This window comes from Oryctolagus cuniculus, chromosome 2 (genome assembly GCF_964237555.1).
Source record: "Oryctolagus cuniculus chromosome 2, mOryCun1.1, whole genome shotgun sequence".
NCBI classification, from domain to species: Eukaryota; Metazoa; Chordata; class Mammalia; order Lagomorpha; family Leporidae; genus Oryctolagus; species Oryctolagus cuniculus.
This window is the reverse complement of record NC_091433.1, coordinates 17,632,246-17,652,053: the sequence shown is the minus strand read 5'-3', so window position 1 is coordinate 17,652,053 and position 19,808 is coordinate 17,632,246. Positions and strand designations below refer to the sequence as shown.

The 19,808-nt window shown below is 45.4% G+C and overlaps 1 protein-coding gene across 1 annotated transcript in view; it reads left to right on the top strand.

The window, feature by feature from the left end:
- Window positions 1-19,808, top strand: part of ADGRA3 (adhesion G protein-coupled receptor A3) — a 139,770-nt gene that overhangs the window by 30,531 nt on the left and 89,431 nt on the right. The window contains exon 2 of the mRNA XM_008274595.4: window positions 7,510-7,581. Coding sequence (XP_008272817.3) covers window positions 7,510-7,581 — 72 coding nt within the window. The remainder of the gene's footprint in view (window positions 1-7,509; window positions 7,582-19,808) is intronic.

Here is a 19,808-nt window from a genome sequence, read left to right as displayed (position 1 = left end):
CCACACACTTGGGCCATCATCTGCTGATTCCCAGGTGCATAGGCAGGAATCTCTCCTGGGAGTGGAGTAATTGGGACTCAAACTGATAGTCCCGATTTGTTGCCTGGACATTGCCTGTGGAGTATGGGGCTTTTGTTTAAAAACTGAAAATGGAAGGCCAGTGCTCTGCCGTGGTACGTTAAGCCTCTGCCTGTGGCGCTGGTTCAAGTCCCAGCTGCTCTACTTCTGGTCCAGCTCCCTGCTGATGGCCTGGGAAAGCAGCAGAAGATGGTCCCAGAGCTTGGGCCTCTGCACCTGTGTGGGAGATCCAGAAGAAGCTCCTGGCATCAGTTCAGCCCGGCTCTAGCTGTTGCAGTCATTTGGGGAGTGAACCAGCAGGTGAAAGACCTCTCACTCAGTCTCTCCTCTCTGTAACTCTGTCTCTCAAATAAATAAATAAATAAATAAGTCTTAAAAAAAAGCTCAACTGAAAATGGGGGCGAATCCTCCAGACTCAGCAGGTGGGATTGTCAGCCAGCTGCTGTCTTGCATCATGGCCTTTCCAGAAAAGAGATCTGGCTACATATCGCTTCTGTACCAGGCATTCCTGGAATCTCAACTGTTCCTCTTAGTCTGAACGTGGACCTTTGTGAGTTCCCTAGCTTTCCTTGTTTTTTAGTTTTTTTGTGTTTTGTTTTGGAGAAGGGAATAATACCTGTGCCATGGAATTCTTGAGAAAGAAGAGTGAGAAGCTGGACCACACAACCACTCAAATATGCACCAGGCTGTTTTCTTTTGTAGAGAAGCAGTGATGGTCAGATTGGAAAAGAGCTCTGTAGTTTATGGATTTTACCTTGTCATGGGAGACATGGTAAATGCTCAGATGCCCAAACAGAATAATTTCATAGAATGAGAAGTGTTGTGAGAACAGGGTAAAGTGGGGGCAAAACATTGTTTAACATACAGGGACCAAAGAATGTCACTCAATTTTTTTTTTTCCCCAAATGAGTGAATGAATGCGTCCAGCCAGGAGGAGGACACTCTGCTGAGCAAAAGTAACAAATAATGCTGATAACAAAATGGGTATCATTGCTGATGCCAATTTTAAAATAAAAGCAATTTTAAAATAAAGTCTGTTCAAACCGATGGAAAGTTTTGAAACTCACTGGATCTTCTATTATTCTTACTTGCTAGGAAGAACTAATTTAGGGATTAGTGCTTGATTGGCATTTACCCAAAAGCAGAGAAGCAGCTAGAGAGAGTAAAATCAGAGTTGGCAAAGCTTTTCCAAAAGGGCAGTTAGTAAACACTTCAGGGTTTGCAGGCAGAGAGTGTCTCTTGTGTTCCTACTTCTTACCTCTGCCATCCCAGCACAAAAGCAGCTGGGGACAGTATATGGACACCTGGGTGCATGTTATTTATGAACATTGAGATTTGCGTTTTGTATTATTTCCATGTGTCTAGAAATATTATTCTGATCTTCTTTCATCCTTTAAAAAAATGTAAAAGGCGGAGCCAATGCTGTCCTGTAGTGGGCTACAGCCTGCAGTGCTTGGCATGCCCTAAAGGCACTGGTTCATGTCTCTTCTGATCCATCTCTCTGCTGATGGCCAGGGAAAGCAGTGGAGGATGGTTCAAGTGCTTGGATCCGTGCACCCACATGGGAGACCTGGAAGAAGCTCCTGGATCCTGGCTTCGGATCAGCTCAGCTCTGGCCATTGCAGCCTTTTGGGGAGTGAACCAGTGGATGGAAGACCTTTCTCCCTCTCCCTCCTCCTCTTCTCCCTCTCCTTCTCCCCTCCCCTCCATCTCTCTATGAGTCTGCCTTTCAAATAAATAAATATTTTAAAGTATTAAAAAAAAAAGCCCTTTCTGTGCCACCAGGGCTCTGAAACCCATGGTGAAGGTTTTTTTTTTTTTTAAGATTTATTTATTTATTTATTTATTTGAAAGAGTTAGAGAGAAGAAGAGGCAGAGAGAGAGAGAGAGAGAGAGAGAGAGGTCTTCATCTTCTGGTTCATTCCCCAATTTGTCGCACTGGCCGGAGCTGTGCTGATCTGAAGCCAGGAGCTTCTTCCAGGTCTCCCATGCGGGTGCAGGGGCCCAAGGACTTGGGCAATTCTCCACTGCTTTCGCAGGTCATAGCAGAGAGCTGGATAGGAAGTGGAGCAGCCGGGACTTGAACCGGCACCCATGTGGGATGCTGCCACCTGAGGCAGTGGCTTTAACTGCTATGCCACAGAGCCGGCCCCTGGGGAAGCTTGTTAAAACCTTCTGTAGGAAGCGTGGCAAACTCCAGCCTCACAGTGTCAGATGAGCAGGGACGCTGTATGCTTGGGGAAAGCAGAGGGATGACAGGAAGTGCCGTGGTGTCAGTGGCAGACGGAGCTGATCTAGGAAAAGGCTGAAAGCAAAAGGTGTTGTGCAGAGGCTTGCGTGTGTGGTAGCCAAATGCAGGTCTGAGAGCATGTCGGCTGCTAAGAGATGTGAGAGGAGACAGGGCTGAGCATCCAGGTCCAAGCTCTATCTTCCGTTTTGTTGTGACAAGAAAATCTTACCATTCACTTCGTTTGGTGACGCTTGGCCTTTTGGGAGGAAATGACTGTAGCCATCAGTAAAATGCCTTTTGTGGGAAAATCTGTTTCAATATAAAGTAACAGCCAATCTCTGAGGTCACAGCTTTAAAGAAAATAGGCTGGTTGGATTTGGCCAGCCTCTGCACTAGAGCTTTGGACAACACTGCGTGTTGGCAGATTCTGGTTCATTTTGGAGGAGTTGATGTTCCCGATCTTAGCTTACCACAGGTGTGTGTGTGTGTGTGTGTGTGTGTGTGTGTGTCAGCCATTTGTGGCTAGTGCCTCACCAGGCTGAAAGCATAACCTGTGTTTCTCTTGTCCATGACAGAGAATAGTATAGCCCTCAGGCACACTTTAGAGAAGTCTGGCGGTGTCAGACGGTGGGTTGTATTATGTGAGCTGGTCAGACATTCTCAGTCTGTAAATGCTTGCTGTGATCCTCTGAAGGAATACCTATGGAGCCGCCTCTCTCCACATCCTCCCCTCTGTCCTCGTCAAGGTGTCCAATTTTGTAGAAAAACATCCCATAAAACTCCTTTCACTGGAACCCACGTGAGTGATTAGTCCTTAGCGTTTACAAACAGTAGTGGGATGAATCATTTTGTTATATATGATACACAAATATATAACATGATGTGTTTTACACAGGGATGAGGGTGCTCTGCTCAGAAAGTTTGCCGAGAAATCAAATTAAATGTAGAAGTTTGTTTTGGTGCAAAAACTCTTTTTGCTGCCATCTTTTTCAAACATGGAAAATATGTGCTGTGGAAAAAAAGATTTCATAGATTAGCAATTTTTTTGTGCCAAAACAAAGTCAAACTGTAAATTCCATTTTTCATGAATTTCTTGAAGTACTCAAGAGGAATTAGTAGAGCAAATGTTATATATTCCCGGGTACTTCTGCCCTGCATGGTGCTAGCACTGGTTTATAGCAAACTTTGAGGGGCTGTTTTCCTCAGAATATAAAATGTTTTACATTTCTTCCCATTCTGATGTTAAGTGATTTATGGTTTCTTGTTTGAATCTTAATTTACGTCTGTCTCATGATGTGGATGTACTTTCTTTCATATAATTATGATCTGTCGGTGTTCATGTTTATTGATCTGTTTTGAGGATTTTTTTTCTTCAGTAGAGTTTTTTTTCTTAATTTTTTTTTTTTTTTTTTACAGGCAGAGTTAGACAGTGAGAGAGAGACAAAGAGAAAGGTCTTCCTTTTTCCATTGGTTCACCCCACAAATGGCCGCTATGCTCAGCGCACTGTGGCCGACGCACTACGCTGATCTGAAGCCAGGTCTCCCAGGTGGGTGCAGGGCCCAAGCACTTGGGCCATCCTCCACTGCACTCCTGGGCCACAGCAGAGAGCTGGCCTGGAAGAGGAGCAACCGGGACAGAATCCGGCGCCCCAACCGGGACTAGAAACTGGTGTGCCTGCGTCGCAGGCAGAGGATTAGCCAAGTGAGCCATGGCACTGGCCTTTTTCTTAAATTTTTAAAACTTTTATTTTTTATTTGTATGTATCTCATAAATGCAACATTATGGACATAGTAATTTTTCCCACCTTATCCTGCCACCTATTATCTGCCCCTCTTCCTGCTCTCTCTCCTGTTTTATCTCAGAAAGAAAAAAAGAAAAAAAAGAATTAAAGAAAAAGCAAAAAAGAATGAATGGAATAAAAAGCTAAGAGAACTGTTCCTCTATGGTCTATACAAGGGCTAATCTATGTTATTGCTCCTTGAAAGTGATTTCGCTTTTTTTCCCCCCTTCCTTCCTCTCCTTTCTTTCTTTCTAGAAACTTAATTGTCTTTAAAGAAGAATCCAAGGATGATGCATCTTTGTGAACTCTTGGACATAACTATAACTTAACGAGACATAATAATATCCTTCATTTAATACATTGAAAGGAAGCGATTCTTGAGAACAAATTTTACTGCTAAGTTTCATGGTGCAACTCTTTGGGGACAAAGAAGATGCCTTGGCAGTGAGTGCACAGTGACTCTTGTTTATTTAACAAGGAACACTCTTAGGAATGACATCAGTGATCACCCAAGCCTCTTGACATGATCTGCCTTGGCTAGGGAAGCCTTTTGGATCCACGAGCTTGACAGGGCGTAAGCAAAGTGGAAGTTTTCTCCTCCCTTCATCAAAAAGTACATCCTTCTTTCCACTGGGGTCTCACCCACAGAGATCCTTTAAGTAGGACATTTTTTGCTGGAGTGTCTTGGCTTTCCATACCTGAAATGCTCCCCCTGGGCTTTCCAGCCAGAATGGAGTGCCTTAAGGGCAGATTCTTAGGTCAGAGTAGTACTTAGAGTGATCGTCATTCTATGAGTCTGCTGTATGGGCTACTTTCCATTTTGGAGCCTTCACTCCCTTTTAATTCTATTATTGTTTTCATACACTTAGTCCTATTTATATGATCACTATCACTTGATCCTATCTATATGGTCACTTGACCACTTAATCTTATCCATTTGGTCTTTATTACACTTAAGATGCTAATTTTATCAGCCACTTAAGAGATTTTGGGGTCCTATGGCAAATTGTTTAGCTGTACCCTTAGAAGTGAGTCTATAGGGAAGTATGTAGGACTATACTGAAAAAGTTCTTTTATATTTGGGAAATTAGTCTTCTGTGTCTGATAAGGAGTTATATGTAATTCTCATTTTTTAATGGTGCCAATGGATTAAAAATCAAAAGTATTTGAAATGTACCATCTTAAAATGTCACATTTACTTTTCCACATTCTGAAACATTCTTAGCTATTGTAGCTTGGAACTCTGTCTTCTGCTTTTTTTTTTCATTTTTCCTTTCTTTGAGCCCCATTTCCATCTTTATCTTTCCACGGTCTTTCCTTCTCTTGTAAGGATACTTGTCCCTGAACTTCGAGCCTACCCATGCCAGGATGTTTTAACCCTGGGAGTCCCTGTCTGACCTTGATTATGTCTATAAGCAGCCTTTGTCTGGATGCACTCACATTCACAGGTGTGCATTCCGGTCACCTTCACAGGTTCCAGGTACACATGTCTTTGAACGTGCTATGGCCATACAGTCCATTGCCCTAACGGGATTTTCCCTCTCCAACAGTTGATGTCAAGAATTATATTCCTCATATTTGATCCTAATGTTTAATACTCTTGCTATATTTTTAGATGCATCTCAAAAGGAAAATGATTTTGTGCCTTCTGCCGTGCAAGGTGTGGGTGCTGTATTAGCAGCTTTCAATAATTGGCTCCATTCTGGGACTTAACAACAGCAGGCTGCTGAGAATTTCTAATACTCAATTTTTATTTCTTCTGCTTCACAAACTCTTGATTTTTGTGGAAAAAAAAAAGTCTAAGTCTTACTCCTTTTTTCCTACTTCGGCCTGTGTAGGAGAAACTTGGTCCTGTGTTAAATGAGAAGCAGGGAACATCAAATCTTCCTTAGAGTGTTTGAATTCAAGAGGCATAAGCCCAGAATAGCATTGCTGAGCATTGTCTATAGATCATGTGGTGTTAACGTCGTTAGTATAGAACTGAATTGGGTACATATAAGCTTTACAACCTTGGTCAAGCTTTATATTTTTCATTTACTTACCTCCTAGGAAGTTTGAAATTCCAAAGATGTCAGCAAAATATTGATTATGAGTGGGTTTTAGGTTTATAATGATGCATGATATTATGCAGTTGCTATTCCACGGACTCGTTTCAAAATTGAGCATAAAAGCTGTCTGCAGAGTAGATTTATTCCTACTGATTCTCTTTTCTTGCTCTGAGTCCTTAAGCACGCCGTGTAATGTGTAGACTGAATATATTAACTTGAGGTTGTAAACTATATTTTTAAGGTTACGGTTACAACTTTTTAAGTGTGATGAAATGTCTTGGTTTTTACTCTTCTCAATAAAATCTATCATTTATTGTACTGAAGCTGTTACGACGAGCAAATGACAGTCCTTTTTACTGAGGCAGTGCTGAACTGCATGGGTGTGACTCGGCCACTACCCTCCTACTGTTTCGCGGCTCCTTCCAAACCTGGTTTTCATTCCTCACTCAGAATTGGGACTCAAGACACCGGGCCGGGCAGTTTGTATTGTGTTCCTTGATTTCCTTATTTTGGGCTTAGTGGTTGTAAATTCTCACTCACCGTGAAGTTCTCAGTAGTGTTGCTCAGGAAAACAAGAGCAATTATAGAAAATTAAATGAGGCTGGAAAGGATCTTGGTAATCATTCTACTCTAAAAAAAGGTCTAGGCTTTTTTCCAACTTAAAGGGGAAGCTGAGCTCTGCCTAGGAAAGTGATGTGATTGTCACATACAGAGTCATCTAGTCCTGGTGGGGTCTTGATTAAAACCCATGGGGCCAGCTTTGTGGCTCAGTGGGTTAAGCTGGCAGCCTATATGGGTACTGGTTCCAGTCCCTGCTCCTTCACACCGGTTCCGTTCAGCTCCTTGCCCGTGTGCCTGGGAAAGCAGCAGAAGGTGGCCCAAGTACCTGGGCCCCTGCCACCCACCCGGGAGACCCGAGTTGAGTTCCAGGACCTGTTTTCAGCCTGGCCCACCTCTGGCCTCGAGGCCATGTGGGGAGTGAACCAGATGCGAGGTCTCTCTCTGTACCACGCTGCCTGTCACTCTAAGATGAATCTTAGATATTCAACTTACAGACACTGACTAACTGTATGCATGTCCGTAGCATCCTTTTTCCTTATATCAAACTTAGAACTGTTTACTGTTCACTTCTTGTCCTTTGACTTTTGATTAGGTGTGATAGCTATGATTTAAGGTGTGACAAGTTGCCCAAGTGAGTTATTTTAGGTGGTTTCTCAAAGAAGGAATGTGGCTCCCTTTTTTTAGTGCTCTCACAAATTCCGGGCAATAAAGGATTTCTTAGAAGTCCTCATGGGTTTAAGCATAATATGCTAAATTACTTTGATGTTGAAAGTATGTACAACTTACAGTTTTTTTTCCTGTCATTTTTTAGGATTCTGAGTAACAATAAAATATCCGAATTGAAGAATGGCTCATTTTCTGGGTTAAGTCTCCTTGAAAGATTGTGAGTATTCTTTCATTTTTGTCTCTTAATAAAAATTGAATATGTCCAGCATTTTGTTAGTAAAAATGTCAAGAAATTAATTTTTAAAAATAAGAAATTACTTAAAGCAGAGATCTGTAGACTCCTGTAAATGGCCAGATAAGAAGTAATTTTGGTTTTGTGGGCCGTATGGTTCCTGCCGTAGAGACCATTCTGTCCCAAGCAGACACCTGTGTTCCATATCAGAGTGCCTGTGTTCCATATCAGAGTGCCTGTGTTTCAGTTCTAGCTCCTCTGTTGCTTCCAGCTTCCTGCAAATGCACATCCCAGGAGGCAGCAAGAGGTGATGGCCTGCAGTTCCCTGCCACCCACACCGGAGACCTAGGTTGAGTTCAGTTCAGGGCCCAGCCCTGGCTATTATGGAAATACAGGGAGTGGGCCGGCGCCGTGGCTCAATAGGCTAATCCTCCGCCTTGCAGCGCTGGCGCGCCGGGTTCTAGTCCCGGTCGGGGCGCCGGATTCTGTCCCTGTTGCCCCTCTTCCAGGCCAGCTCTCTGCTATGGCCCGGGAGTGCAGTGGAGGATGGCCCAAGTGCTTGGGCCCTGCACCCGCATGGGAGACCAGGAGAAGCACCTGGCTCCTGCCTTCGGATCAGCGCGGTGCGCCGGCCGCAGCACACCGGCCATGGCGGCCATTGGAGGGTGAACCAACGGCAAAAGGAAGACCTTTCTCTCTGTCTCTCTCTCTCACTGTCCACTCTGCCTGTCAAAAAAAAAAAAAAAAAATACAGGGAGTGAACCAGCAGATGGGAACTCTCTTTGTCTTTCTGCCTTTCAATCAATAAAATAAATAATAACTTTTAAAAATTGAAAAATATATTTGAACTTATTATGATGCAAAAATGTGGAAACCCATGCAAAGTTTTTCACAGTATGCATTTTCCACGAAGTTTTTGAAGACCTCTCATACTGAGTAACAATGTTTATGTGTAATGAATGAATTAATGGAATGGACATGTCTTTCCAATAAAGCTTTATTTACAAAGCAATCTCTGGGCCATAGTTGCTGACCACTGACTGAAAGCTTAGATGCTGTTTTGAAACTCTGTATCATGAAATGTGTATGCCTTCTAAGAAGTCACATAGAATTTTTAAAACCTGACAGAGGGAAGCACTCTTGATAAACTTTGTTTTATTCAGAGTTTCTGTGCAGTAATTTTTTTGTTGTTGTTGTTAGCAGTTAGTTCTGGTTTTGCTTGTAATCTAATGTGTTCCAGGTAGGGCTTGTGTGTTGCTTTGTGAATTTGAGGCAGTGCTTAGAGTGCTGTTCCAGGATCATGTTTCAAATTCCTCTGTTCCTCATGCAGTTAGGATAAAAGTTCCGGATACACAGGGGTTTCACACTGGATGTCTCTTGCTGTGAAGTAGCAAACTGTCCTTGGTTTTCTTATTTCTCTTTGCTCTGCGTCCACTTCTCTCCGGGACCTTTCCTCGGCCGTTTCGCAGGCAGACTTCTGCAGTGCCTCACTGCTTAGGAGACTGACGTGTTACGTAAGCATAGCCCGTCTAGAGTTCTTCATCCTTTATGCATGCCCTTTTCATTGAGATCAGATGGTTTAAAGTTTGGTTATATACGAATGCATGCCCTCACATACACAGTCACTCATATTTATAAGTGGATGCATGCCCACAGCACACACACAGCCATGCGAGTGTATGTACAGAGACACACATATACAGGCATTTAAAAGCGTTTTTGGCATACCAGTATTAATTCTTGGATTTTTTTTCTTTTTTTTTACATTTACATATCCCTGTCACATCCTGTCCAGTCCATGTGTTTCTGAGGATGCTGACTGCACCCGCCTCTCCAGGCCCAAGAACTTTGCACACGTTCCACTATTGCTGTTTCAGGAGTGGCCGTTTGACCTGATTATGATTGAGTGCAGATGTTCTTGCGACTTTTGAAAAGGGATTTCATCACTGTCTCCAAGAAAGAAGGTCATGCCCTGACAGAGCAGCCATCCTGCCACCAGCTGGGGCCAGAGCCAGCTCTCTGAGGGTGGCAGGGATGCCTGGGAGGATGTAGCCTGATGTCTCTGAGCTGTTAGGGTTATGTGTGGTTTTCACTGTCAGGCGCATTATACGTGCCCACTTGATCACTGGAGGAGTCAGCGTGGTGCTTTTCTAAAAGCAAGGATGGCGGGTGCTTCTGGGTTGTCATTTGCTGTGTTTTGGAAACATTTTGCTTCTGGTCCCCAGGCTTGATGCTGTGCACGTAGACCATAAAAAGTGTAGGCAGCATAGCTGATGCTCTTAGCTGCACTGTGAGCTGCCACTCTTACATTTGTTTTTTATTTTATTTTATTTATTTATTTATTTTGTGACAGAGTGGACAGTGAGAGAGAGAGACAGAGAGAAAGGTCTTCCTTTTCCATTGGTTCACCCTCCAATGGCTGCAGCCGGCTGATCCGAAGCCAGGAGTCAGGTGCTTCTCCTGGTCTCCCATGCTGGTGCAGGGCCCAAGCACTTGGGCCATCTTCCACTGCATTCCCGGGCCACAGCAGAGAGCTGGACTGGAAGAGGGGCAACAGGGACAGAATCCGGCGCCCTGACCGGGACTAGAACCCGGTCCTGGTGTGCTGGCACTGCAGGCGGAGGATTAGCCTATTGAGCCGCGGCACTGACCTCTTACATTTGTCTTTAAGTTTCCTTTGTCTTTGACCTGATTTCAGCCATTTGTTGATGGTTACAAATTAGCTTCTTAAAAAAAAAATTAAGCCTATTTACTTGAGAGGTAGACAATGGGGGTGCTGGAGGAAAGAGAGAGAGAAAGAAAAAGAAAAAGCTTGTATCTACTGGTTTATTGCTCAAATGCCTATAACAATAACAGGCTGGACTGAGACTAAAGTCTGGAGCTGGGAACTCCATCCAGGTTTCCCACATGGGTGGCAGGGACCCAACAACTTGAGCCATTGCCGCTACTTCTCAGAGTTTGCATTCCCAGGAAGCCAGAGTCAGGAGCCTGGGCCTGAAATCAAACCCAGGCACTCTGGTGTCAGACATAGGCATTGCATCTTAATCTGCATCTTAACTGCTAATCCAAATATCTGTTCCAGGCAGCTCATTTAAATTCTTGTTGCAAATATTCATGCCCACATTGTTCTAGTCTGGGATTTGTTGATGAATCCGTAGTTAGCAAATTGATGACCTATTTGAAATACTAAGGATAAAGAAAATGTTTAACAGGAGGTGAATACTGAGAATGCCAGTACTGTACTATATGCTAGTTGGTATATAGGATGAGGAAAAATTTAAGGCAACGCTTAAAAGTGAGAGCTTTGCTCCTGCTGGACAAGAGGAGTGGGGTATGGTGAAAGCAGACAGGCATGTCAGGTATAAAGGAATTTGAATTTACACTGCTTTTGACTAGTGCGGTAGTCGGACCAGAGGCTTCGGATTATGTGCACCAGAATCACCAGGGGAGTGTGTTACAGCACAGGCCTCAGAGTTTCCCATGGGTGTTGAGCTTGGGCTATGGTTTTGTTTTTCCTGTTTTATTTGAAAGAGATAGGACTAGATCTTCTACCTGCTGGTTTACTCCCCAGATGCCTTCAATCCTGGGGTGAAGAGGGCCCAAGTTGGGAGGCCCAAGGGAGCAGCTCATTCCAGGTCTCCCACATGGGTAGCAGGGACACAAGTGTGTGAACCCCTCACCTGCTGGCTCCATGGTTGTGTACTAACAGGAAGCTGGAATTGGAAGTGGAGCCTGGACTGGAACCTGGGCACTGCGATAGTGGATGCAGGTATCCCAGGCAGTATTGTAACCACTTACCAATTGCTCACCCCAATCTATTGACTTTTGAGATGGCTGTGAGATTTCCAAATGTAGACATGGAGTTGGGTAATGCTATATGCTGTCCAGAATGGAAAGGAGGAATATATCTGGGACATAGGTACACATTGGAGTCCAGAGACTTGAGCTAATTCAGTGTGCAGCAATGCTGTTGCCTAGGGTAGTGTGGTGTGAGGAGAAGAGGTGAAGCATCAGATGTTGGTGATCAGGTGACTGTGGTGGGGATGTCTTTATTCAGCAAATAAGCACGGAGAATTCCTGGGTGCTAGGCATTTCTCAGGTGAAGAAAACATGGCTTACAGTGTAGCGATAGAGGAAATAGACAATAAAGTAATTGGGGGAGGCATGGAAGACAAATTGTGACAAATACCATGGAGCAAAACCCAGTGGGGTTGGGGGTGGGATGTGGGCTCTCAGTGTGGACTGAGGGTGTGCGACCCTGGGAATGGCAACACACACCCAAGGGAGCTTAGCAGACGGCTGCAGAAGCCTGCATAGGCCCTGCTGTCACATCTAGCAGGAGATGTTGTGTTTGTTCCATGAATCTGTTTTTTTTTTTTTTTTAATATTTATTTATTTATTTGAAAGAGTTACACAGAGAGAGGAGAGGCAGAGAGAGAGAGGGAGAGAGGTCTTCCCTCCAATGGTTCACTCCCCAATTGGCCCCAATGGCTGGAAATGCGCTGATCCAAAGCCAGGAGCTTCTTTTGGGTGTCCCACATGGGTGCAGGGGCCCAAGGACTTGGGCCATCTTCCACTGCTTTCCCAGGCCACAGCAGAGAGCTGGATCAGAAGTGGAGCAGCCGGGCCTCAAACCGGCTTCCATATGGGATGCCGATGCTTCAGGCCAGGGTGTTAACCCGCTGCGCCACAGTGCCAGCCCTGGAATCTGTGTTTTGTGCCCTTGATTCAGTAAGCCTACACAGTGAAGCTGTTAATCTTGGATAACAGTAGTTTCCATTGGTCTCCTTAGCAAAACACTCATATTCATCAATTTAAACATTTGCACCAAAATAAACTTAATGCTATTTTGCACATACATAATTGGAGTTCCCTTTTTCATTATTATTATTAAAAATAGGAATATAAAAATTATGATTCTTAAAGGTTTCTCCTCAGTTTTTTTTTTATTTAATTATTTCTTTATCTGAAAGGCAGAACCAGAGAGAGAGGTAGGGCATCTTCCATCCTCTGGTTCACTCCCCAAAGGGCTGCAATGGCCAGAGTTGGGCCGATCCAAAGCCAGGAGCTTCTGGTTCTCCCACGTGGGTGCAGGGGCCCAAGGACTTGGGCCATCCTCTGCTGCTTTCCCAGGTAATATAGCAGAGAGCTGGATTGGAAGTGGGCAGCTGGGACTCGAACTGGTGCCCATATGGGATGCTGGCACTGTATGCAGCATCTTTACACACTCTGCCACAGACCCAGCCCCTTCCCCTCCATTTTTAAAATGTACTTTAAAGAGCTGTTTTTGGAGTTGAGACTTTTACATCTGTTATACACACATTCTTAGTTCCACTGTCTGTAGCCATCCTGCCTCTCTCCCTTGCTTCCGTTCTTCCATCCTTCTTGCACTTCCTTTCTCGTTTTACAGGAGTATCATTCTTGTATTGTGTTATCTATTCAATTACTGGAATTTAGTGGCATTCTGTCCCCACAGACCTATCTGCTCACTGTAGCATTTCCTGCTGCTCAGTACACTTGTTTGTTGTTGTTTTTTAAAGATTTATTTATTTATTTGAAAGGCAGAGTTATAGAGAGAGAGATCTTCCACCTGCTGGTTCATTCCCCAAATAGCCATAATGGCTGGAGCTGGGCTGACCTGAAGCCAGGATCCAGGAGCTTCTTTCTGGGTGACCCATGTGGGGGTAGGTGACCAAGCACTTGGGCCATCTTCTGCTGCTTTCCCAGGTGCATTAGCAGGGAGATCAGAAGTGGAGGAGCCAGGACTTGAACTGGCGCTCATCCTGGATGCTGGTACCACAGACAGTGGCTTTACCAGCTACGCCACCATGCTGGCTCTGCACTGTGAGTTCCACCCCAGAGGCTGTCCTCGGAAATGAGAGATGAGGACTGCCTGCCCTGGAGCTTTGGAGTCAGATTTCCTGGCTCCCAGCAGAGTCATGGAACTGCTTTGTGACCTTGTTTTGGAGGTGATCTTGGGACCTGGGCCAGCTAGAAGGCCCAGTTGCATTCTGAGGAGGGTGGCTCCGGGAGGCAGACAGAACCACCATGGAGACGGCCCTGCTGCTTGATCCTCTGGAGTGCCCAGAGTTACCTTCTTTGATGCAGCACTTTTGATCCAAGGGCTCTGCTGCATGCAGCTCAAGACTTCGTATCTGATGCCTGTTGTACCCTTTCCCAAAGGAGTTAGTTCTTTGACCAGGAAGTGTTAAAATATTCCTTCAGCTTTGTTAAAAAGAATTCTTGTGCCTCCTTTCATTTATGTTGTAATGATCTAACATGTTCAGAGTTAGCCATACATCCTGAAGCTCACCAGGGAAGGGGAATGGGAGAATATGACCATAAATATCTTTTGGCAATACCTGATTAATAAGACTATCATTAAGTATTATATAATATGTCAAGAATTTCTTGTTATTAAAGAAAAAGTGCATCTTTAAATCATTTTACAGTACTCAGTTATTCATGAGCGGTATTTTGTAGAAACACATGCAGTTCATCATGGACCACAAATTTATGTCCTGTTTCAGCTAAATCAGTTCCTGTTGCAGACACTGTTTAAAATTTGAAAAAGGAAACTCATGTTTTTAAAAAAATGGAATTGACATTGTATATTTCTATTTGTAGAGTGTTTTAGCTTATGCAAAGCAAGGAGGAAACAGATGGGTTGAGTTTTCTCATAAAATCATCTTCTCTTTGAGCTGTGGGATTGAGGTCAGTTGGGGAATTGGGGAGGGGGAGATAGGAATAAAAGTTGGACCTGCTGGCTAACTGTTACAGAGTTGGGGATAGGGACCAGCATTGTGGGATGGTGGGTTAAGTTGCCGCCTGCAACGCTGCCACCCAATGTGAGTGCCGCTTTGAGCCTTGACTTCTCCACTCCTGATCCAGGTCCCTGTTAATGCACCTGGGAAAGCAATGGAGGTTGGCCCAGATGGTGGGGCCACTGCACACATAGGCGAGACATTGATGAAGTTCTTGGCTTCTGGCCCAGCCCTGGCAGTTGTGGCCATTTGGGAAGTGAACCAGTGGATGGACTCTCTCTCTCTGTTTCCCCCCTCTCTGTAACTCTGCCTTTCAAATAAATAAATCAAAAAAAGCTCAGTAATTATTAACAACTTGTATCATTTCCTTCTGTACTGGACTATGCCTACATTTATATGTGTTTGCTGAATTATTTGCCAATGTTGTGAGCTCTACCTTTGTGGAGAAACACAAATGATTATGATTAAGAAGTAGCATTCCCTACAGTATCTCACTTTAATGAATAGCCTAGTGATTTTATGACTAACCATAGCTTGAAAAATATATATACTTTAGCTTTTTATTTGTTTTCTTGATTTGAAAGAGAACGCTCTAATTCTCTGGTTTGCTCTGTGAACGCCCCAAACAGTCAGAATTTGGCCAGGATGAAGCTGGGAGCTGAACAGTCAGTGTTTTCCATGGGTGGCAGGGACCCCCGTTCTTATGCCATCGCCTACTGCCTCTCAGGGTATGCACTGGCAGGGAGCTGAAATTGGGGGCAGGGCTTGGGACTCTAAACCAAGGCACTCTTAAGTTCAATGCCCATATTCAATAGGCCAAACACCTGCCCCCAGTATTCTTTTTTTTTTTTTTGGTGCATTTTTTTTTAACTTTTATTTAGTAAGTATAAATTTCCAAAGTACAGTTTGCCCCCAGTATTCATATATAAGTTGATGGAATTGTGTGTCTCAGGTGTGGTTTATTTTTCTACCCATTTAACCATCTTCTGTGGCCCAGGCTTGTCCTCTCAAGTCCCTATATTGGAGTCTTAACCCCCAGTGCAACAGTGTTGAGAGGTGGGGACTTTAAGAGATCATTAAGTCATCACGAATGGGTCGGTGTTCTTCCTGTGGCACTGGGTGGCTCTTGATGAAAGGAGTTCGGGCCCCTTCCTTTTGCCCCTTCTGCCTCTTCCATGCTTCCTGCCGCTGTCCCTGTCTCTCTGGCTCCCCCTAACTCTCATATGCACGTGCGCGTCCCCTTACCTTCCACCGCCCATCTTGGGGTGACCGTGCACTTGGGGTGCAGCCCCTCGACTTTAGGCTTCCAGCCTCCAGAACAGTAAACAGTAAATCTCTGTTCTTTGTAACTGTCCCACTCACAGGTGTTCCGTTAGAGCAGCACCAAGTAGACTTAAGTCACCATCCCTCCACCTGCTGCGTCTCCAGCGACTCCCGCTCTTGTGGAAATTGTGGTCTCTCCATGACGACAGTGTGGGCATCGGGAGGGGAGTGTGATGAGAGCCGCATCAGGGAAGGCAGAGGCGCTGCTGCTCACAGGTGTTTGTTTCTGGAGGGAGGAATGGTGTTGAATGCAAGGGCTAAAGAATGAGGGAGAGTTAGCCAGGCAAGAGAAGCAAGGTGGAGGTGAGGATGTGGGGAGGGGAGATGGAGATGTCGGGGACAGGGAAACCCATATGCAAAGATCCTGAGGTCAGAAAAAAATAAATGATCCTTTCTAGAAAGATCACACAGTGTGACCGTTGCTGAGGAGTGGGAGAGTATGTGTGAGGGGCAGCCGTCAGTGCGGAGTGGAGTGGGCGCAGCAGGGCCGCGTCTGAGGGCCTCCTGGTGAGTTACCAGAGAAGCTCTGAGCTTCTTCAGAGTAGACTGTGAAGATGTTGGAGTTTTTAGCCAGAGCAGAGACATGACCAGGTTTATGTTGAGAAGGTCACTTTATATGGGGAATTGCTGAGAGAAGCAAGGACCCAGTGAGAACTGAGTGTGTGTTGTGTAACCAGAGCCGTGATGGTGTGGATGACCCACACGACAGAGATGGATGACTGAGGCTTATGGGGAAGGCTGCATTTGCCATGTGGAGTGATTTTTTTTTTTCAGTTACTTTTCAAACATGCAGAGGAGATGAAAGAAGAGGATCACCAGGCCTGCACCTTGATTGCATCCTGGCCAGCATTTTGGCAAGTTTCCTTTGTCTGTCTCCCTGTTGCTGTAGGGATAGATTTTGTTTAAATCCTGGCCAAGTGTTAACATCGAGAACTTGACCAAGGTTCTTAACTCTTTCTGTACACTGGTTTCTTCACTGGAAACAACACCACCTCTTTGCCTGATTGTGAGATTCTAATGGGCGGATATGTGACAGACACCTGCTCACTGGATTTAGTGATGCGTGTAACTGAGGCGCCTGGAGTTGGCACTGGATTTCAGACCTGGCTGGACCCAGGGGCTCACCATCCATTTTCTTTTCCCTTCTATTGGCTCCATCAAGCAGAAACAGTGCCACTGTGGTAAGAGCACCACTTACAGTCCCAGGCCTATGTCTTGAGCTGTAATCAAACCAGTGGAAATAGCCATGACTCCCTGAGCCCTCCGCACCCAAAGACTTAGGTTTAAGTAGCCAAAGTCTCATAATCATGCCATTGACCAGGGCCAGGGTTGTTTGAAAGACCTGGGCAAGCTGAAGCCAGTACCTCACCTGGAGCAATGGTGTTAGTATTTTTTTTTTAAGATTTATTTTATTTTTATTTGAAAGTCAGAGTTGCAGAGGCAGGACAGGAGAGGAATGGGGGCAGAGCTGGGTTGATCTGAAGCCAGGATCCAGGAGCCTCGTTCTTGGTCTCCCAGGTCGGGGCAGGGGTCCAAGGACTTGAGCCATCTTCTGCTGCTTTTCCAGGTGCATTAGCAGGGAGCTGGATCAGAAGTGGAGCAGCCAAGACTTGAACCAGCACCCATATGGGATGCTGGTACTGTTGGTGGCGGCTTTACCCACCCGCCCACCATGGTGCTGGAATTTTGAGAGCAGTGTTTGCACCATATGGAGAAGCAGGGGCACTTCCCTTCACATTACGGGAAGGCTGCCAAAACTAAAACCAGCCCCCGAAATGTGCTTAGGACAGCAACTGAACATTAAATAATTGATGATAATCCTGAGTATTGTCATAGTCACATTATGGAATCCTTCTTTACTGCTACGTTTTCCCACCTCCACCTACCCTAAGGTTTTTGAATGAGTTCTAGTCTGTTCCTTCCTGGTATCTGCCCTCAAAAATAGAGTGGGCAGCAGTGTCTCCTTAGGTGTCGGCACTGGTTGTCACTGCTTGGTCTGTGTGCTGGCAGGTTGACATTGCCACACCAACACCTTCACTTGCGGCTCCCCAGATGAGGTTTGGTCAGGTGATTTGTCTAGATGCATCCCAGAAGCGCTTGTATTTGTGAGAAGGAAGAGCAGAAAGCCAGCATGAGGGTGGGCATTTGGCCTAGGGGTTAAGATGCCCACATCCCATATTGGCCCAGGGTCTAATGGTCATATCCAGCTCTGGACTCAGGCTTCCTGCTGCTGCACACCCTAGGAGGTAGCAGGCGATCCCTCAGATAGTTGGATTCCTGCCACCTACGTGGGAGACCTGTGTGGAGTTCCTGGCTACCTTCTTTGTCCTCTGCCCAGGCCTGGCCCCGTGCTGTTATGGGTTTTTAGGAAGTGAGCTGCTGGATGGGAGCTGTCTTTCTCCTCATCTCTGCCTCTCAAAATTAAATTAAATTAAATTAAAAAACTGATGCCGGTGCTGTGGCATAATAGGCTAAGCCTTCACCTGTGGCACTGGCATCCCATTTGGGCACTGGTTTAAGTCCTGGCTTTCTGCTTTCGATCCAGCTCTCTGCTATGGCCTGGGAAAACAGTAGAAAATGGCTCAAGTCCTTGGATCCCTGTACCCGCGTGGGAGACCGGGAGGAAGCTCCTGGATCCTGGCTTCAGATCGACACAGCTATAGCCATTGGTGTTACTTGGAGAGTGAACCAGCAGATGGAAGACCTTTCACTGAGCTCTAACTCTCAAATAAATATAATCTTTTAAAAAAAGAAAAAAAATTAAAAGCAAGCAAGCATGTAATGCATTACTGAGCAGTCCTTGCTGGTGGGTAGCACAGCTTAGACCCCCATTCCCTGGAAGCTGGACTGTGGACTGTTCATCTACTCCTCTCCCTCATGGAGGGAGGGCTCTTTCCAGGGTCCTTCACGCCTTTCACTTGCTTCCTAGCTTCATGAACTCAGGAGGTGGCCGAGAGAAGAGCTGCATGTAGGTGTGTCGCGGAGTAGGCACCGCCATGTTGTCAGTACCATTTGGTCCCCAGGACAGGTGTCCTGGAGTAAGAACTTCTGGGGCCAGGGCATCATAGCAGGGAACTTGCTTGCTGCAAGATTTTTCTCTGTGGAAACTGCTGCTCCATCTTTTTAATCACAGTTAAGAAGAGAATTTAAAAGCCAGCTACAAGTCCCAAGAGGCTAGGATTTGTGAATTTGCCTGAATATTGGCTAAGACCTTTTGTTTCCATTTTGGTGAAGCTTCTTAGTTTTTTCAGATATTTTCAGTTGCTTTATTGAATAAATGTCTTGCTGGCTGGGGCACAAAACTCACAGAAGTTCCAGGGTAGCTACCAGCATGGAGAAACTTTTTTTTTTTACCCTCTGCTTGCGGAATATAAAATTATCTGAATTCTGGTCAATGAAACATTTATTTAATAGTGGAAGTGAGAGCACTGATTTTATATCTGTTTAGTAGTTGTTCCCTTTGTCTTAAAGTGTTTTGAGGTAGCAGATTGGGGGAGGGTGGCTCAGTTTTGTTTAGAGAAACCTGACTCCGACTTGGAGTGGGGACTAGGAGTTGACCCTAAGCCACTCCACAGCGGAGTGCCTGCAGTGTCAGGATGGGGGTGAGGCAGGAGAAAGGCAGAGTAGGGGATTCCGGAAGCAGTGGTGTTCACAGGACACACAGCTTGCCCTTTCAGAGAAACCCTCTCTTTTTATACATCCAAAAGCGTTGATTGCTGTTTTTTGACAATTTTAACAGACATAGAAAGATTATGTGTATTTTGGGGGTACCATGTTGTGGGGAGCAATCCGGACTAGACTAAGTTACTCGAATTAAGACTTATTCTATGCATCTGCTCTCCCACAATGTGGCGTTGGGAGAGAAGTAAACAGCTTCCGCACAGCTGCCTCCAGTTCAACTGATAAACTGTAGGACTTGCTCCTGATTGGAGAGCAGCGTACTCGGCGTGTGGGCAGCCGAGTTAGGATTGGCGGAGGAGGACTATAAAGGAGGAGAGAGACGGCATGCACCAGGAACATCTATGGGGAACATCTAAGGGAACCCGTGCAGCCCCCGAGAGAACCGGCCGGCGGTGTGCCGCTCCCCTGCGGAAGTGGGGAATGCGGCCAGGGGGAACTGCCCTT